The sequence below is a fragment of the Medicago sativa genome, chromosome 6 (assembly GCF_051527215.1).
Source record: "Medicago sativa cultivar Bolivia chromosome 6, Bolivia_mono, whole genome shotgun sequence".
Taxonomy (NCBI): domain Eukaryota; kingdom Viridiplantae; phylum Streptophyta; class Magnoliopsida; order Fabales; family Fabaceae; genus Medicago; species Medicago sativa.
The window spans coordinates 88,430,393-88,451,575 of record NC_140754.1 but is presented as its reverse complement, the minus strand read 5'-3'; the positions used below and the strand labels follow the sequence as shown (position 1 = coordinate 88,451,575).

Below are 21,183 nucleotides of genomic sequence, written 5' to 3'. Positions count from 1 at the left end.
TCTCCTTCTGCTGCCAATTCTGTGGGTCTGTATGTATTCAAGCCATCAAGGTCTCTGCCAAATGTTGGTTCAAGCGATGAGAACGTCAACTATAAGAGATAGGTTCAAGGGGTGCTTTGGTGTTTTGAATGCTTACCAGTGAGAAAATTGTACATCGGTTGGATATGATGTATTAATTATTTTTTAAACTTATTTATAATGAAAAGACATTATTGAGTTCTGAGTGTTACTGCTAGGTGCCTTGAATACTAGCAGATAGTTGGTACTTGGTAGTTTGGTTATGTGTAATGTATTATTGTTAATATTTTGTTCTGTAAAGAGCTTGGTGGTCTTGTACAACTGCTTCAGTGTCCGTGGGGAAATTGCCTCATTTGAGTTTCATATAAGCTCATTCTTCGTTGTTCCAATAGGTTAAGCTTCTCCTTTGATTCGGCTTGTTTTATGTGGTTTGACTATGGAGGTTTGAGTATCAATAACTCGACTCACGAGATAACTTGATTGTTTGTTTTCATCGGCAAAAACTTAATTATGTTTTGGTGTAAACAAGTGTATAGGGTGTAATTTAAAACAACCAATCTACCATCCATATATCTAATTTTTTAGAAATGTAATGTAAAATTATCAATATCAAGTCAGACTTTTATATAACCGGATTTTGAAGCTCTTTCAGGTTAGGATCATTTTTCAGGTTTAAAACGGTTGGTGGAAGTTAGTTAGTTTTTGGTTGATTACTTGTATAACAAGTAACTCACATTTGTAGTGTAGTAGTATATAAACATGTAACCACACATTTTCATTTGTAATGAGAATACCTAGTTTCAATCACATAGACCTCTCTTTCTTTTCTCTCAATTCTCCTTAATTCTCTCTCAATATTGATTGCTTGCAAAACAAGCAATCTCAGCTGTGCTATCATGTGCAATGGTACACTTTCTACAATTTGTTGGCCCTGTTTCGATAAACAAATTAATTAAACTCCTAGAGCATAACGACTTATCATGTAAGTGCTTATGTATAAGTGATTTCTTTGTAAAAAAACAGTGATTTTTATAACAAAAATATAAAATAAAGTCAAGTTATTTTTATATAAGCAGTAAGAAGTTTTTGTAAGTTATCCTAGAGAGCTTATAAAAATAAGTTCAAAATAACTTATGGACGTGTCAATGTCATAAGCTCTGCTAAATCTAGTAAATTTTCATTTTAGAGTATAGATATGAAGCTTTTCACAAGTAGTTTGTTGAATGCATTTGTGTTTTTGAAAGTATGAAAATTAGAATGCTGAATAACTTTTAAAACACAAAACTTGTTCGCAATAGACGGTTGAAAAATAGATAAAACTATAGAACAGATATAGCTTTATGCCATGTGATGAAAAACTATATATAGATCCCAACTACAGAATAGAACCATTAGCAAGCATGATAATAATAAATATATGAAAAACTATCTTCAAGTGCCCTGCTAGTAAAAAGAGACCTAAAAACAAAACAACGCAAAGACCAAACTGTCTAGGACTAAAACGAAAGGAGCGATCTTCAACTTGGAAGGATTACGACACACCAGGCCATCACACCATGACAGCGATACAGCAGCAGGAACACTCAACCAACAAGCCACTTTGTATACAGGGTAAAATTCTGATAATCAGTGTCGTACATGTTTTACTCCTCCGACTGGAAGAAGGACATCCTTATGAAGAATTATCGTAATACCAAATACACCTTGAATGCAATAATTTTCGATCATTTCGGTATTCAAATCAAACCGAACTAGTTCTCCATCATTTGACACAAAGAATATATCACCTTTATTCCCCCCTCCAATAGGACAGTAAACACAATCTAATGGTCCAACAACGAAGAGTTTAGTCCATGATTCTTTCACACCGAGTTCACCTAAAATTGATATGTGAACACTTGTTGACTTATTTTCATAGCTTGAGATAAAAGCAACGGATCCATTTAACGTCACCAATCGTCTATCCACCAATACAAAACCAAAATAATCATGCACATATAAGGGTAGGGGTGTTCTAAAGAATATATCGCTGGTCAAGTCAAATGACACCATGCAATCATCAAATCCATCCCACCAATGACACACTCCATTTGTGTGTATTCCGTTACCTGAATGATAATAGCCGGTAGGTATATCTACATCAAGTTTCTCCCATGAGTTACTTCTTAAGCTGTATACCTCCCACATGGAGTCGTGTGGTGGGATATAACCTTCGAAATCGGTTAGAGGCATACAATGTGCTGCATGTCGAATCACCTTAAGGTCATTTCTAACATGGTTATAGCCAAATCCATGAAGTGTAAACACAGCCCTGTCATAAGAAGGTGGCAGGGACTCGAGAGGACTAGGAGGAAGGACCTTGAATTCCTTGGTAGTTACGTTCCAAATTGTAATTTTCGGTATCATCAAACCTTGGTAGAAACAAATACTGCCATCAACAACAGAATCCAATATATATAAACTTTGATCATTCTCTTGAATTGAAGGTGGCCAATCTAATTTGACCTTATTCTCGAATTTCTCCCCGGAAAGAGAAAACAGCGCACATCGTCGTTCATCTGTCTCATGTATTCCTAAGGTGAGACATGAATCATCCACATAAGAGTAATTGTTGTTAGATGCAAAATTGACGCGATACATGTTCATGAAATAAGTGTTTTCGAATAAGAGTGACCATGATTTACGTACGCATCTAAATCGAACCAAAGATTTAAGAGGCAGTTTTGATCGAATGGAGAATGTAAAATCATCAGGTATGTGATTGCTAACCTTTTTAGTTGTTGATTTCGATTTCTCCATCTTCCCATACACAATTTTTGGATCTCAGTGAAAAATTGCAAACCAAACCAAAAAAAAAAAAAAAAGAATTACGATTAGATCAAAATGAAAATCCGTGTTTGAATATCGTAGGTTGGATCTAAGAGGTTTTTTTGCTTTTTCTTTTATATATTGTTTTATGATATTTATGGGTTTTTTTTAACCATGTGATGTGATTTCTGATTTTCTTCACTTAACTGTGATAGTAATTTTTTTTTGTTGTTTTAACTTTCTTCTATGGTGAAAAGCACCCCTAATTTGTTTTAATTTTTTTTTTTGTTGTTTTAACTTTCTTCATTTTTAAAAATTTGCAGTATTACGCCTATGCATCATAGGTTGGCGGTGAATAAGCTCAAAAAGGGAATAAAGCAAATGGTTGTCTTGATGATGTTATTGCATGTCATCAAAATTAGATGAATCTTAGGCTTTACTAGAATAGTTATGACTTGTTAACAGAAAGGAATGAATAAATAAGGCTTATGACATAATCACTTATCATGTAAGTGCTTAAATATAAACGATTTCTATAACAAAAGATAAAAACAGGTTAAATTATTTTCATATAAGCTAGAAGTAATTTTTATAAGCTATTCTGGAGAGCTTTTCAAAATTAGTTGAAAACAACTTATGGATATCCCATAAGCTCTGCCAAACAATCTTCAAAGTAAAAATGAAGCATTTTCTATACTAATTAAGGTATGCTATAAACTAAATTTTTTGAGAAATACTAATGCTACTCTTGAACAATAATCTTTAAGTAATGTACACTCTAGAGTAATTTCTTCATGTAATTATGGTGCAGAATTTGAAATCAGAGAAATTGTTGTTGCTCCATATGAAGCAGATGCTCAGTGTCCAACCTCGAAACCAAAAAGGATGATGTTGCAGCTGTAAGATCTTCTCCGAAACTATGATTTTGTGCGCCGAGGTTTACTACACTTTGGGTTATTAAATCCAAACAGAGTAAAAATGTAAATTTAGAGGGCGTACAAAAAATGTAGAGGGTGAGAAAAGAAAATATCGTGAAAATTTATGGGTTAATATTAATGGATCGGCTATCCTGACCCATTACGCGTGGAAAACATCATTGGACATGCAACAAAGTTAAAAATCTCTTAGATTGTGTTACATGTGTAATTTTCCCCACTCTTACATGTTGAAACAATTTTCTTGAATCGCTCAATCGTTGCGTTTGAGAAATGACGGATCCTCCGACAATTGAAAAGGTTAGCAATCACATACCTGTTGACTTCACATTTTCCATTCTTTCAAAACTTCCTCTTAAATCTTTGGTTCGATTTAGATGCGTACGTAAATCATGGTCTCTTTTATTCAAAAACCCTTATTTCATGAACATGTACCGCAACAATTTTATATCCAATAATAATTTTTCTTACGCCGATGATTCATGTCTCACATTAGACTTAGATGAGCCAGCCTACGAACTCCATGAAGCATTGTTTTTGCATACTGGTGAGAGGTTCGAAAATAAGGTCAAATTAGATTGGCCACCTCCGTTTCATGAGGATGACCAAGGTATTAGAATGTTGGGTTATACTGCCGTCGACGACACTCTTTGTTTATACCAAGGTTTTAAAATTCCGAAAGTTGTATTTTGGAACCTAACTACTAAGGAATTCAAGGTCCTTCCTTCGAGTCCTCTTGAGTTCACACCACCACCTTATGAAACTGTTTTTTTTAGCTTTCATGGATTTGGTTATGATCCTATTAGCGAGGACTATAAGGTGATTCGACATGCAGCGCATATTCTGAGTTTTACTAACTCTGAATGTTATTTCCCACCACATGACTCCTCGTGGGAGGTATATAGCTTGAAAAGTAATTCTTGGAGAAAACTTGATGTAATTATGCCTACTGGTTATCTTACTTCAGGTTCCCAAGTGTACAAGAATGGAGTGTGTCATTGGTGGGATGAACGTGAAGCTTGTTTGGTGTCATTTGACTTGAGCAGAGATGTGTTCTTTAGATCATCCCTACCCTTATATATGGATGAAGATTATGATTTTGAATTAGTAGATAGACGTTTTGTGGTGTTAAATGGGTCCGTTGCTTGTATCTCAACCTATGAAACAAGCTATGTAAATGCACCAACTGCTTTTAACGTATCACTTTTGGGTGAACTCGGTGTGAAAGAATCATGGATGAAACTTTTTGTGTTTGGTCCGTTGCCTTGTATTGACCATCCTATTGGAGCAGGAAACAAAGGCGATATATTCTTTAGATCAAAAGATGATGAACTTGTTCAGTTTGATATGAGTACTCAAACGATTGAGAAGCTTGGTATTAAACATGTCCTTTATATTGAAATACTCCTTTATAAGGAAGTCCTTCTCCCAATCGGAGGACTAAAAAATGTATGATTGTGGTTATTAGCATTTCACCTTGTATATAAAGTGTGTGAGCTTCTGGAAGAGATATTGTCATTGATTCAAGTTGTGCTTCCGACAAATTCATCATTAGATAAAAGCTGGTGGAAATTAAACAATGATGTAATGTTCTCAATCAAATTGCTCGCCAAGCGTGGTGGGAGTGTGGAGGGGGCAGATTGAATACAACAAGGACTGAACTACTCGTGTGGATGGATACATAGGAACATAAGTATCATCAGCAGGCTTTTTTCTGGTTTTTGGTAGATGGTGATGGGGTTGAGGATGTTTCTGAGCTGGATGAGGGTGAGGAGGTATCTAAATCTGTTATACTATCAGAGATATTGTGAGACTGTAGACTATTACCTCTAGCAGCTTCTGAAGTGCCTTCTTCCCTCTGATCATCAACTGTAGACTTCAGCAGCTCTCCAGCTTCTTCAGTTACCAACTCTTGCACATCTTCAGCCAACTCAATCACCTTCTGAGCATCATTGACAGCACTTTTCCTTATCAAGCTTGTAGCAGGAACATCAATATCACTTGCAATTTGCATAGTTTGTTGTAGAAGAGAAGCTTCAGCAAGCAGACTCATACCATGGTCATCCTCGTGTGTGTAGTCGCATTTGGAGCATACTGCTAGTCTTGATATAAGGTGAAGTATATGCAATCAAGGTTTGTTTCTTGGATGCCTGAATAGATTATTGGCTTTTGGGTGGAAAATGTGGCTACCTGTGTGTGTGTGGTAGCATTTTGAGCACAGACTGGTGGTGGAGCCTGTCCATTTTGGCACACTGCTAGCCTTGATAAGGACTAACTTGAAGGTGAAGCTGCTATCCTGCTGTCTCGGAGTCATATTTTTTTTCCTGCATTCATGTGATGGGTGTATGGAGATTTTTCTTTGGGCTGTCTTATATAACAGGAATAATATTGGTGTTATTGGTAGAGCTGCAGAATAGTCTGTAGTTGGCTTTTATTGTGTGAATGGTGTATTCCAGGTACAAGTTTGTGCAGCAATATCAGTAGTGTATCAGCAAGTGAAATTGCATTGCTTGTCGTAGAATGCATAGTCAGCATATTAACAGTTGTTATTGTGATGAGAGGTGTATCGATCAGTGATCCTAGATCGTGTTTCTAATTGCTGCCAATTCTGTGGGTCTGTATGTATTCATTTCAAGCCATCAAAGTCTCTGCCAAATGTTGATGGAATGATAACATCAACTATAAGAGATAGGTTCAAGGGGGTGCTTTGGTGTTTTGAATGCACCTGTATGCTGGCAAATTCTATTAAGAATGGGGACATTGTTACCTCATCATGGTATATGGTGTCATAGATATGATTTGTCTTGTTTATGATGTACTAAGTTGTAAGTAGATCTCATTCCTCTTTGTATCTTAAAAAACCATGGTGTAGGACTTGACTAGGTGCCCTCTCTATAAAGTGGGGAGAGTGTGCACTGATTTTGCTGAGCTTGATGTAAATTAATGAAATATTCAATTATTGAAAGGAAAAAAAAATGAAATTTTTTGAAACCGGTTGATCATATAAGTGCTTCATCAGCTTTATCCTGCAATTTACTCTTTCAATATTTGCAAATTGATCTTTATTTCAATTGTATAAATAATCTTATATCTTTGCTTGACTCCCTCTGGTTTTATGTAGACAATGCTCGTATATGAAAAAATCGATAATCTAACGAGCGACATATATATATATATATATATTTTATTTGAAAGGTGTTTTGTTAATTTAATTAGTTATAGAAATGCAAATACAATTCACTCGTCTTTTCTTAAAGTCTTTTAGTATTGTGTATAAAACAGAGTCGTCTTTTCTTGCTAAATTTTTATGGTCATATATACTTGTTGTCGGAAGATTGCAAAACACAACAGAAACGGTTTCTTTCAGCAGTAAACAAACATTGCTCTATGATGGAGGGAAAATTCTGTTGAATGCAAATATGTATTCTATGTCTCTATTTATTTCTAAAGGTCAAAAGCTTCAAGCTACACAGAGTAAAATCATTTTTCATCATAAATCCAAAACGAAGTTTACACCTTGTCTCTTAAGTCTAGGTTTCAAACTAGAATATCATAGCTCATGCTGCACTGCATTTTTTTCTTTTGTTTTGTTTGTTGTGGAATGTTACTATTTAATTTGTATTAGGGAATGATCTCGATCTTTTTCTTGAAAGAATCAAGAGCCTATGCTTTTGTTTGTTTTGCTGCACTTTTTAATGTAATAATTTTATTTGTTAGTCTATTAGTTTACCTAGTTAAGTTTATTACTTAATTCCTTTTTCTCTTATATTCATTACTTCTTGGTTGACGTTGTTTTTTGTATAGGTACGCTCTGATTTTGTATTTGTACGATTTATAGAAGAAAACCAAGAGGGTTAGTTTCCGTATTTCCTTTCCAATGTATGGTTAGATGGGTTGTAGTCTCATTACTGCATTTTTTGTGATATTCTTGCTGCTGATATTAGCTACTTCCCTAAGTTATATAGATTATGCTATATCGGACTTTGTTTTCATCATCTGATTACAGCAGATCGGGATATGATTATTATGGTGGGTATGATCGATGTGGAAGAGTTGGTTATGCTGATGATAAGTCTTATGGCGGGTCTGGACATCGTACTACATCTGGATATCAAAGTGGGATCAATGGTATGTTCATGGTTCGAATTACTTGGGTTTTGAGTGGAGGTAATGCATATGTTGTGTCTTAACAGAGTTGAAATGACTTTGCGGCCGAGCATGAGGAGTAGCCAAAAGAACATATGTCACTGACTTTATTCCTCTAGTCTTGGACGTGTGTATAGCGCTGCCATGGCCGATTTTCAGACAACTGCCAAAGGAAATTTGTGAAGGAATGCCTGCCATCACGGCGCCTTAGGCCCCAATGGCGTGTTTATATGGCGGATTTTTGGCCTTCGGCTATATTCCGCATCCACCGTTGACAACATTGCCCCTATACCTTGACAGGTATGCTCAAGACAATGTCTTCGTAGTCATTGGCCAAATTGCCAAACTCTAATAATGGTGTATAGTATGTTTGGCTGGTTCTGTTTTGCTGTTCAAACCGCTACCAACAAACTCTTTGAATTATTTACATTAATTCAAACTAATAATCATGTGATCCGCTGGGAAATCGCCTCATTTGAATTTCATATAAGCTCATTCTTTGTTGTTCCAATAGGTTAATAGCTTCTCCTTTGATTCGACTTATTTTATGTGGTTTGACTACTTGAGGTTTGAGTATCAATAACTCGACTCACGACATAACTTGATTGATTGTTATAATCGGAAAATACTTAATAATGTTTTGGTGTAAACAAGTGCATAGAGTGTAATTTAAAACTACCAATCTACCATCCATATACTCCCTCCGTTTCAAAATGAGTGTCGCTTTAGGCTTTGGCACACAGATTAAGGAATGGAATAAAATGGTCAACTATCGTAGCAATTTTACTGAAATAGCCTTACTATTTTTTAATTAGGATTTTTGAGTTTAAAGAACAATGAAGTTTACCGTACGTAGCCACAAGTTTCAATGGAAGATGTATCATTATTAAACCAAGTAAAATAGGCGTGTGGCACTTTTCCTATATGTTTTTCACGTTTTCCAAGGTAAAAAGGCAAAAGCAATTGACGGCAGCACATGTTCTAATTCTTAATTTTGTTATTTCAATGAGGGGCAAAGATGGAAAAAAAATATCAAATTTACATTGAAAGTTGAAAACGACACTCATTTTGAAACAAAATTTTTTGGCTAAAGCGACACTCATTTTGAAACGGAGGGAGTATAATTTTTGAAAAATGTAATGTATAACTATCAATATCAAGTGAGACTTATATAACCAGATTCTGAAGCTCACGAGTAAAAGGAGTACAATAAATTGAACAATGAAATCTTGGAGAAGCTACTATATCAGATTCTGAAGCTCACGAGTAAAAGGAGTACAATAAATTGAACAATGAAATCTTGGAGAAGCTACTATATCGAGTCGGGTAGGATTGCAATTGGTGGAGAAGCTCTCAAAATACGTACTTGATACTAACTACAAAAATATTTCATTTCATTTTTAAGTATATTTTTTATATTTTATGTAGAATAAATAGTAAAAAAATATATACATATACATTTTGATTATATCTACGCCTTTTTTAATTTCTAATTTTAATTTAACATGATCTTTTAACAAATTTAATTATTTAATTATAATTCAAATTTAAATATTTTATTTTTTATGCATGTAGTCACTCTCTTGTTAATTTCATATTTTTTTATTTTTGCAAAATTTATTTTTTCAACTATAAAAAATATCCCAACAAACTATACCAAATTTCTGTCATATGTAAATTTAAAAATATTTATATCCTTATTTTTTTAATAGGACTTGATTAATTAACACTTCTTTATCTTTTTTTTGGTCTAGTAGCCTATGTTGAAGCAAAAATCTTTTTGATGAATGTTTTAATAATAACAAACCTCGTGGAATAAATGATAAGTTTTATGAATGGTGATCTACTGATGTTTGCACTTGAGTTTTTGTTAAAAGAACAGGAACCCCATAAGTGGATAAGATAGAAGCCACCCACATTGGTAAGTGCATTATATCTACTCATCAATGAAAGAATTAGTATATCATCGGTTGAAACAACAAGATCATATCTCCATGAAGATTCATAACTCAAGAATCATGATGGAAGAACTTGAACCATGATGGAAGAACTTACATCACAAGCTACACAAGAATCTGCTTGAAGTTATGTGACAAAACTCCCATTGAGTTTTATATTATATGATAAAAGGAAATATGCATACAAGTTAGGAAGATTCTTAGAAACTCCTCAAAGTATCACACTTCCAAAGCTTCTGAAGATAAGAAGTTCAGAGTTCAGAATGTTCATATGAACAGAGATCAGAATGTTCATATGAATGGAGTTCATAATAATCATGAACATTAACCCTGAATATATCCAGAAATAATAAAGGATTACTTCATGGATAAACAAGAATATTTAAAGTCATCAGTTACATGCAATGATGAATTAGATGCAAAGAAATATTCTTTTGGACTTCAAAGAAAGAATAATTTTGTTTGTCAAAACAAATGATCTCTCATTTATATGCTTCAAGTAGTATTTGAAGGAAATAAATAAACAACCTTCTTAGGGTTCAAAGTGTTGAAGAACATCAGAATGTTCAGCACAAAGTACAACCGTAAAAAAGGAAGGAACCCAAAAGAAACATTCTGAAGTTCATATGTTTGAACCTAGAAGAAGTTCAAAAGGTTGTTCAGAAGGTTGCTAAGAAGGTTCATTAGAGCAAACCCATAAATCAATGTCCACACCAAGAATGCAGAAAAGGATTTTGACTTTGGATCAAGAAATCATTAAAGGCATCTATGGTGATTAAAGGATTAATGGAATTTGATAGTTCTTGGTATTTGTGCGTTCTTGAGTGATTAACCAAGACAGGTACAAGGTTTAAATCATACCAAGATACAAGAAATCAAAGGACATTGAATTCATGAACTAACTCTGAAGTTCAGAAAGTTAGTTCAGAATGTTGATCAGTGAGTTGATCAGAACGTTCTGATGGAAGTTTAGAAGGGTGTTCATAAGGAAACTCAGATTCATCAAGAACGTGAAGAACATGCAAGTACACTTGACATGAATAAAAGGTTCAGAAAAGTACATCTGCATGGATCTATCAAAGGCATGGACAAGGAACTATGTCAAAAAGATCTTTAATGTTCATATAAGACTATGAACATTAAAGTACTAGGATTATTTCAATGACAATATTATCCTAGATGTTGCATTTACTGCACTTCAGTTATATCTCTACTATTAGGATTGATTACATCAAAAGTAGTCTTACAAATCATCCTAAAGTAAGAGCAAATGAAACATTCTGATGGTCAGAATGTTCACTCTTGCACATGCTTCCAGCTATGAACAGTGTAGTTGGTGGAAAGATGAAAAAGGTAGCAAAAGGAGATCTTGCATCAGAGATAACTTGTACTCTGAACAAAATCAAGCAAATCTCCTAGAAGCGTGGGCCTGAAGTTGCAGACCCACTATCCTCTCTCTCCTGCACAATATCCAAGGCAGATTTGAATCAACTTTATCCAGCAACTTTTGATGCATATAGAGAAATTACTTTTTGGTGGATAAAGCCTAACATATCTCATGTCACGCCTTGAACAAACCCAGAAACTCATCAGACATTCATCATTGATGAACCCATATGAAGAACATCATGAATATCAACATTCTGATGAAGAACACAGCAACATTCTGATGTTCATCCTGGGAACACAATAACATTCTGATGGTCAGAATGTTCACCTAGATTTTCAAGTAAAAGCTTGTGGGACCCAGGACACATGGCATAACACCATTGGACACCTTACAACGGCTATATGAGCCCAAAGACTCTATAAATAGAGATCAAGGCCTTAGCAAAACTTACACCATTACAAAGCATACAAATAAACAACTTGAGATTGTTTAAAGCTCTTGCAATTGAAATTGATCAATCTCTAAGGCTTTTGTTTCCTTAGTGCACATCAATACTTTCTGTTATCTCGTGCAGAGATAACTTTCTCTTCCCCCTCCTCTGTTTGATTCTCAAACATTCAAACTTCACACAAATTGCAAAGCATACAAGAAAACAACAAAGATTGTTTGAAGCTCTTGCAACTGAAATTGATCATCATTGAAGGCTTTGTTTACCTTCTTTGTAGTGTAAATCAATACTCTTTGCTATCTCTCTTAAAGATAACTTCTTCTTCTTCTCCCTCTTCTGTTTGTTTCTCAAACATTCAAACTCCAAACATCTTGTAAAGTCTCATCTAGTTTTAGAGGTACTGAAGTGTTAGTTTGAGCAAAAGGTGCAAAAGTCTAAGTGGATAACTTAGCAAGAAGGTGCAAGCCTGCTGAGGCTTAGAGAATACAGTTGATGTAATTGTTCAGGTGAACAAGATTGTAAAGTGCAGGATTTAGGAGGTTATCTCAAACATCATAGTGGAAACTCTCACAAGATTGTGAGGAGTGGACTAACCCACATTGGGTGAACCACTATAAATTTTTTTGTGTTTATTCTCTTCCCTTTACTCTTTTAAATTCCATATACATTATACACACACAACACAGTTACTTGATTAAATCAATTTCTGCATAATCTGCACAAGAACGTCAGAACGTTCTGAAGCAATTTCACTAACTTAACTTTTTCCAAGTAAACCACTTGAGAACTAATTTTAAGCTGCAGGTTAATTTTTAAAGGACATGCACAATTCAAACCCCCCCCCCCCCCCCCCCCCCCCCTTCCTTGTGACTATTTTATCCACTTCAGCCTAGTGGCTAGAGCTCACACAATTTAATTGTGGAGAAGTGGAGTATCCGGAGTTCGAACTCTGACCCCTGCATATAATATGCAATATATCTACCAACTGAGTTAAGCTCACGGGGATACTTCTTTATCTTTTAATACAATATTTAGATTCAAATTTTAACTACGAAATAATTTGATTCAATGAGTTTAATTTTAAAATTTTTTGTAATATTGTTTAATTATTTTTTTTATTTTTTATGATGGATGATAGACGAAATTGGCAAGTACAGCAAATCACAACAAGTAGTAAAGTAGTAAGATTATCATTCTCCATAGGGATTGTTGTTCAATTTAATAATTAGCAAAACTTATTTTAAAAGCGAAAAGTAAATGAAAGTGAATAGAGTTGCAGGGTTAAATTGTCTTGTCCAACGCAACATTAGGTTTTTGTGATTCAGATGATTAACAACGATTAAGGTTTCCTTAAATCCCCCCTTCGTCTTTATTGGAATTATTTTTTAAGAGATAAAACAACTTATGCAGTGCATCATTGATTTAATGTGTCACGACGGTAAAACCCACACAAGGCTCTTTAGATAACTCATGTAGGACCCATCGAGGTAGTGTACTACGTTTTTCTAAAGAGCGGAGTAATGACGGAGACAACTCAAACCTTAACTTCCTAACCTCTAAAAGAAGTAGTAATTAGAGAATCCAATGAACTAATAAAATTTTGGGTTGTTAATGCATACTTTAATCCTACGGATCAATCCCCAGGGTTATACTCGTAGTTAACCAATTAACGAAGCATTAAGAACGAGCATAATCTAATTTAAATCTCAACACAATCAAAAGCATAAAATGAATGAAAACTATTAATAAATTACAACAAATAAGAAGGGGTTCATCATGGAACCCTAATCAAGAGGTTTAGTTGCTCATGCAACATACATCATAACAAAACAATAGAAAAACATACCCTAGAAAGAAAAAAAGGAGGAAGAATTCCGCCTTGAATCTCTAATGTTTGACCCTTGATCTGAACCGTCAATTTTTGTGAATGAATAAAATAGTGTGCAAGGGTCTCTATTTATGGCATTAGGTTACTTAAGGATTAAAAAAAGAAAACTGAGTTTTATTCGCCGACCTAGCTTGGAAAACAAGCAAAAAGGGATTTTTACCCGGTACCAGGCACATGGGCGCAAATGTTAGGTGCAAGGGCGCCTGAGGCAGCATGGAATGATGTCCCAGGCGCAGGGGCACTGAAGGCAGCCCCTCAGGTGCGATTTCTTACGTTTTCTTCCAGTTTTCTATCGTTCCTTCGTCTGAAAACTTCTAGGAACTTGAATTGATTTTCTTCACTTTGTATTGTCTTCAACAACCTTCTAAGAACCGTTGATCTTCAATGCTTCATCCTTGATCCTTCACACAGTGTCTTGATTTGTTGATTTATATGATTCCTTACTACAAAACAGTCAAAACACCTATGGTGTTTCATGATCTAGGATAAAACTGAATTACAACGACTCGAGTGAAAACAATACAATATGTTTCTCAAACCATTGACAACTCATTTAACTCTCATCTTATTTGTCTTCAAATGCAAAGAAAAAGTGCTAAAAATATAGCCAAAATATCATATGATACTCTGTCATCAATGGACATGTGTCATGTAGTATGTTGGGAAACCAATGTTTTATGTAGTCTTGATATATCTACAAATAACTTATGTCATTTATCATTATGAATTGCGTGTGAGATACCATTACTTCTGCGTATGTATTAGTTAATTTAGAAAAATTGATGGTTAGGAGAAAGCGGCTCCGCTAGGGTTTCTTCCCAGCACCATTTTCCATTTCATGTTTCTATCACTTGATTGAAGCTTGTTATCAATCAGGTGGGTTGAATTCATTCACGTGTGCTAGGTGCTATTGAATCCACTTTTTTGTTCGGTGGGTTTGTGTCTAATTCTTTCCAATTGAGCATAATTCCATAGTATTGTTACGTGAAAGCAGTCAATTGAATCCCCTTGTGGAATTCCACATCGGGCTTTCTCCTTGTCTTTGTTGCGATCTCAGCTGCCATGTTCGACTGGCAGGCTGAGATGATGGTTCCATCACCAATTCCTTTTGCCGCGAGGGTTATCACACCTCAGGCGCAGGTGGTTTCCTCTGCGGTCTCGTTTGCATAAGCACTGACAGGCTCCACCAAGGCTGTAACAAACGACGATCTGCCCACACCTATGATTCGGGGAGAAACGCTTGGTATTAAGATTACTCAGGACTTCTATGAGCGAGGAATGAATTATTGCAAGATTAATTTATGGGGAAGACTTGTTTTAAACAAGGGAGACAACCCGTATACTACAAGGGAAATTGAAACAAAACTACAGAAGCTTTGGAAAACAGGAGGGGCATGGAGCATGCTCTCTCTCGGTAGGGGATTCTATGAATTTTTCTTTTCCAATGAAACAGATATGCGCACTGTTTGGGCTGCGGGCACGATGAACTTGAGGCCGGGTGTTCTTAGACTATTTGAATGGTCAAAGGACTTTAACATGCATACTCAGCGAAACACACATGCACAAGTGTGGATCCATTTACTCGAATTGCCTCAGGAGTATTGGATGGAGCGTACGCTTCGTGAGATTGCAAGTGCGGTGGGCACCCCTCTTTTGATTGACAAGGCGACGACCAAGCGCTTGTTCGGTCACTATGCACGCATTTTGGTGGACATGGATTTATCTCGCAAAATCTTTCACGAAATTGTTGTTGAAAGGGAAGAGTTTGCTTTTACGTTGGCAGTGTCTTATGAATGGATGTCGTATTTCTGTACTCACTGTCAAAGTATAGGACATGATGTAACCGCTTGTCGACGGCTGTACCCTAGGAAGGAAACAAATACATCTAAGGAGCAGATAGCTCAAGGGAAGAAACAAGTCCCAGTTCAGAAGGCTACATGGGTTCCAACTAAAGACAACCCCTCTGGAATTGGGTCTTCAGCTACCTTTGGTACTGCAGTACCAATTATTGTTGATGAGATAACAAATGTTCCTGCTCATGTCCTTGACAACACGACATTGGAAAAGGAAACAGCAACCGCAACTATTAATAACGCTACAGAATCCGCAACATTGGAGATGGAAATAGAAACGGAGCAGCATGAATCTATGAACACGGCAACTCCACTCCAGATTGCCCTTGAAGCCGCACAGGGGTCAGCACAAGGTGCAACAACGTCTCTTGATCATGGTCACGGGCATACAGAGGATATATCAACATCAACTCCAACTCCGGATAATGAAACCGCATCTTTGGAGAAGGAAACATATACCGTAACATTGGAGATGGAAACAGAAACAGTGCAACAAGAATCTATGAATAAAGATATTCCACCCCAGATTACCCTTGAGGTCGCAGAGGGAGCAGCAAGGCTCGGTGCAACAACATCTTCAGTCCAGGGGGATGTTTCCGTTAATCATTCAGAGGATATTTCATCATCAATTCCGACACCGGTGGTAACTGATACTTCTCATATTCCTGTTATTATTAATAATACATTTAGCATGCAACTTGAGAATGTGTCCGATGAAATTGTTAGATATGATGTAGCAGAAAATCATGAACATATTCTATCTCCCGTCCGTGAGAAAGCCTTAAATGTCAATAGCATTGTGGCTCCGGAGGGTGCTCCAATACATCTGGTACTACAAAAAGACTTAAATTTTATGCAAGATTGGTTAGCGAAGGCTGCTGTTAATAATGAGGTACCTTTTACTGCAGTAACTTCAAAGTCACAGAAAAAAAAAATGTGCCAAAGGCTGCATACAAAACCCGCTCTCAGGGGCCCCGCCCACCGTTTAAATGAATATTTATTGGAATTTCAGGGGGATTCCTCTAGTGCGGTCCAGACAACAATGGTTCACAATGGCCTAGTAGCCTTGGGAAATGATTTGCAAGACACTTTGTGATTCATTCTATTGCTTCCCTCTTTGGGAGCGGATTTTGATAGGGACAGATATGGGATGCTGAACGACAGATTTCCTTAGCTATTTCTGTTTCTAGTTTTCTGTAAATATTTATTTTTCTTTAGAGGATATTGGCTTAGTCCCCCCTCATTGTAAATTTTTTTCCCTTTTTTAATAAAATTTACGTATTTGAAAGGCGGTGGAGGATGGGGGTGTATGAAGCATCCCAACCTATTTGGGATGCTTCAGACTCTCCCGGATGCCCAACCTTTCTCTTGGCCTTATCAAAAAAAGTTAATTTAGAACAATCAAAATATCAATTTATTTTGTGTGTGTATCCATTATGGTATTTACTTCGTGTTCACGGTGGATTTTATTCGTGAATATCATGCGTATAAATATTTCGCATCCCTAACTACTACTATTACTATTATTGTTTATCTTCATCGGTCTATTATTACTATTATATTCATTTGCTATTTGTTAATTTATATATTTTTGTTATTTGAACAACTAGTTGCTAGAGTTTGTCATTTAAAAAATCCTTTATTTTAAGGATAAAACTTATGTGCATTTTCTTACATGTTTTTCTTATGGTTCTTCAATAAGATTTCCTTTTGTGGTTATAAAAATATTTGAAAAATTATGTGGATTTGAGAAATCATAGGTCGTCATGAGTATTTTATTTTATTTTAAGAACCACACGAAAAGCATTCAAGGAAAATGCACATAAGTTTTATTCTTATTTTAACTTTAGGAAAGGGAAAAAAAAAACTGAACTGCACTTCCTTAGGTGCTTTTTATATGATTCCTAACTAAACTACTCATGAATTTTATAAATCCACAATATTCTCAAAAAGTTTGTTATAGGCACACAAAATATATTTTTAGCTAAGAACCATATGAAAAACACATAAGAAAATTCACATAAGTTTTTCCATTAATTTTAGTTATTTATTTGTTTCTCAGTATTCTCCTTCATTAAAATTCATTTTAAATTAAATTATATTTAATTCAGCATAACTTTTGTCAACTTTAGTAAATAATTCATTCATTTTTAAAGTAATAAATTGTCAGAGAAAATTTTAGATGATTATTTCATCAAATTATTTATTTTAGTCAATTTTATGTTTATAAAGAAATAATTTTGTTAACTTACATTTGTTCATTATTTTCATTCTAATCAAACACTCTATAAATTTTTCAACTCAGATAGGTTCTATTTATTTATTTTATATTTTAGATAATTATTAATAGCTTATTTGGTGACTATCGAGTTATACCACCTTAAAAACAAAATTATCTATACTATATATAAAGAAAACAACCTCTTTCAACTCTTTTGGGCTACTTTTTCTCTTTTATAAAATGCCCTCAAATTTTGAATACAAATAACACATGTAACAAATAGATAAAAATAAATTTAAATATTAAAAAAATGTAACAAACACAATAGTAGATCTATATGTTTGTTTTTTTCCCTTTATCATTTAAAAAGTGTAACAAACTAGGTGGGTATATTTATACTTACTTTTTTGATATCCCAATTATACCCTTAAAAAACTTTTTCGATAGTAAAAATCGTTGTTGGTGTCATTAAAAAAAAAGAATTTAGATTTATATTTTTGGTTTGTTATAACTTGAAAGCAACAAACATTTATATTTTTGGTTTTAATCGAAATTAAAATTTTATAAAATAAAAAACAACGTTAATAATTTTCAAACATTAGCGCAATAAAAAGAGTGGAAAGACGGGCACGTGAGTGCCCGTCTTTTCACTAGTGAGTTATAATATAAACAATGTTTCTTCCTTTATTTCTTCTGAGTTAAATGTATTTTCAATAAACATTATGCATATAACATAAACACTAATATGATTGATAATTTTTTCAGCTTAGGATATATTTATTTTTATAATTTATGCATATATTAATAGTTTATTTGATAAAGTTTGGGTTTTTTTAGAGGAAGTTATTAATTATAATATGACTAATTTTTTTCTTCTCATTGTATCGGTGTCGAAAACATCGAATGTGTGTAGGTAATTATGTTTGCTGTCGTAAATCCTTTTTTGTCCTGACACCTCAATGTCCAAATGGATCAATTTGTTACCAAAGAAAATTAAATAACTAATTTGTTTACAAAAATAAAATAAAATGACTTAATTATATACATCTAACTTAAAAGACTGCATAAGGTATTTGACATATATTATCTTTTTATGCACAGACGAAATAATAGTAGTAATCGAAAATTCACTCAAACAAACGACAGAGTCAAGGTTCTAACTCTAATCACGGCGTACCATAACAATTTCAGGATTTTTCCAACGAGATAGGATTAATGGACCAACATTCCATATTATATATAATCAATTGTAGGAATGCATCTAACAATTTCAACTTTTAAATTAGTATTTTTTTTTCTTCCAATATTCATGAAAACGGAAAGATCCTCAAAAAGAGATACTAGTTATCTTCAAACAAGATATCAGAATGCCACCAAATGACACAACTTATCAAAAGATCATAAAGCATGGATATACTTTATCAACTCGATAGTGCAATGATACTTTTGCAATTAATCGGCCGATTTGATCGAGGACAATCTATGTATAGAACTCCATCAACCTACAAACACACCTTAGTTCCTTGAAGAGAAGATGTCGTTGACTTTGATTTATTACACAATTCCAATTTTAAAATTTTTTGTACCGGCTTTTACTACCTTGACAATATTCACTAGACTATATGTTTGAATATTACTAGGCATGATACAACCTTGTTTGAGAAGGTTTAGCAAATTCACAGTTTATTTTATACACAAAGCTAATACGAAATAGTCATGTTGAGAAAATTTATCTTAGGAACAAGCTCCATTTTGATCTATTCCTTTTCCCAAAAAACTTCATCGAACAAGGTTGGCCAATGCATATTAAGTTGAACTTCTAATCTCCTTTAGGCATACGATGATATGCTTCCCTTGGATCATTTGAAAAGAGTTTTTGTCGGCACAAGCCGTGTATACTGAACATTTTTTTAATTTTCTTCCTTGCACAACCACCACACTCATACATACTGTGATGGGCCATTGTTGTGACATAACTAAATAATCATAGTCACCTACTGATGTTACAGATCGGTTGCATGTGGCAAACACAAAGGTCAATAAATTGAAGTAAAATATACTCACTTACTACAAACACTAAACAAAATTATGAGAAAATATAATTCATTTTATCTCTTGTTTATTATTAAGAGATCATAGCATCACATTTCTTTTTCCTTTCATACATTGTAATTCCATCACCGTAAAAAGAGAGCATAGAAAAGTAGTATTATATGGTTCTCAGTTGCATTTTACTGGTATACTGACTGTATGAGCAAGAGTGGAGTGGAAAAAAATCAGTAGCACTAATGAACAAGAGCTAATAGATATAGGTTAATTTGCACGCTGCTTCATTACTATTTATCAACATAAATGATTGCAATTTTGCACTAAGTATAAGAAAAATCACGTTAGCAAACAAACTGTTAAGGATCAGAGGAATGTTATGTTAATTGTCACCCTTATAAATAGCTTCCTCTAACACGATAGTTCTACAACCTAAAAATCATTCAAGTTTTAGTAACACACTTGAATTTTGTCAAGTACTTAGGAAAATGGGTAAATTAGCAATTTCGATTTCATTCTTCTGCTTGAAAATATTAGCATATTAGCATATGGTTCTAATGCTGGCAGCATAGCCATCTACTGGGGACAAAAATGGAAATGAAGGCGCCCTTGCACAAACATGTGCCACATGGAACTATGAATTTGTTTTCTCAGCCTTCCTTCCAACATTTGTAAATGGACAAAAACCAACGATAAATCTAGCAGGACATCGTGATACATATAGTAACACTTGCACAAAGTAAACAAAAATTATAAACCGAAGTGTATTCAACATTTGGTTAAATATATTCGACTCCTACGAACGCTTAACGAAATTAAGATTTAATTACACATAATCACTTTTTAAGGAAGTTATTGATAATCATGTTTAATTATGCTTAACGATATTCATATCACTAATCCAAAAATCGAAACATGAGAATATCTACAATTGATATTCATATCACTAATCGAATAATAACACAATAAAAAGAAACGAAAAACTTCCGTGAAACATTTGATTAAAGAAAGCGCGTGAGAATGATACCTGGAAAAGAGAACCACCAGAGAGTGAAGAGACATAACACAACAAGCAATGGAATAGAGAAAATCATCTTATTCAAAGCCATTGATCGTGATCGGGAAAAGTCTCTCCTTTCGGCGGCGGTGCGAATGCAATTAACTTGAAGTTCTTCCAGCAAATCATCATCTCCGTTCCTTCTCTGCACTGCGCTTTTCTGCTGCTGTTCTGCACCGCTGCTCATGTCTTTGTGATTCTCATTGGAAAATCTTCGTGTGTTTGAGATTGAAAATGTTTGCGGCATTTCAAAGGAGAGATAGGGTGATTGAAAAAGACGAAGAAGAATGTGCAATTCAGAGAACAAGTTGTGAAATGAAGTTGGTCGGAGATGGTGAAGTGTTCATGAATATTGGTTAGTTAGGATCATAACAGAATTTGGCAGGAATGGAAAATGTATGCTCGAGCCACACAC

The 21,183-nt window shown here is 34.5% G+C and overlaps 2 protein-coding genes across 2 annotated transcripts; one reads left to right on the top strand and one right to left on the bottom strand.

The window, feature by feature from the left end:
• Positions 1-1,355: 1,355 nt before the first annotated feature.
• On the bottom strand, positions 1,356-2,817 carry LOC146917932 (putative F-box protein At3g16210). The gene has a single exon (XM_085719641.1). It carries the CDS (start codon positions 2,815-2,817, stop codon positions 1,645-1,647), a length of 1,173 nt encoding a protein of 390 aa, XP_085575767.1. The 3' UTR covers positions 1,356-1,644.
• Positions 2,818-4,012: 1,195 nt separating this feature from the next.
• Positions 4,013-6,532, top strand: LOC146917931 (F-box only protein 8-like). The gene has a single exon (XM_085717325.1). The coding sequence runs from the start codon at positions 4,035-4,037 to the stop codon at positions 5,214-5,216; it is 1,182 nt and encodes a 393-aa protein (XP_085573451.1). The 5' UTR covers positions 4,013-4,034; the 3' UTR covers positions 5,217-6,532.
• Positions 6,533-21,183: the final 14,651 nt, after the last annotated feature.

Coding starts and splice junctions, on each gene's coding strand:
- LOC146917932 (XM_085719641.1), bottom strand. CDS start 2,817: ATGGAGAAATCGAAATCAACAACTAAAAAGGTTAGCAATCACATACCT.
- LOC146917931 (XM_085717325.1), top strand. CDS start 4,035: ATGACGGATCCTCCGACAATTGAAAAGGTTAGCAATCACATACCTGTT.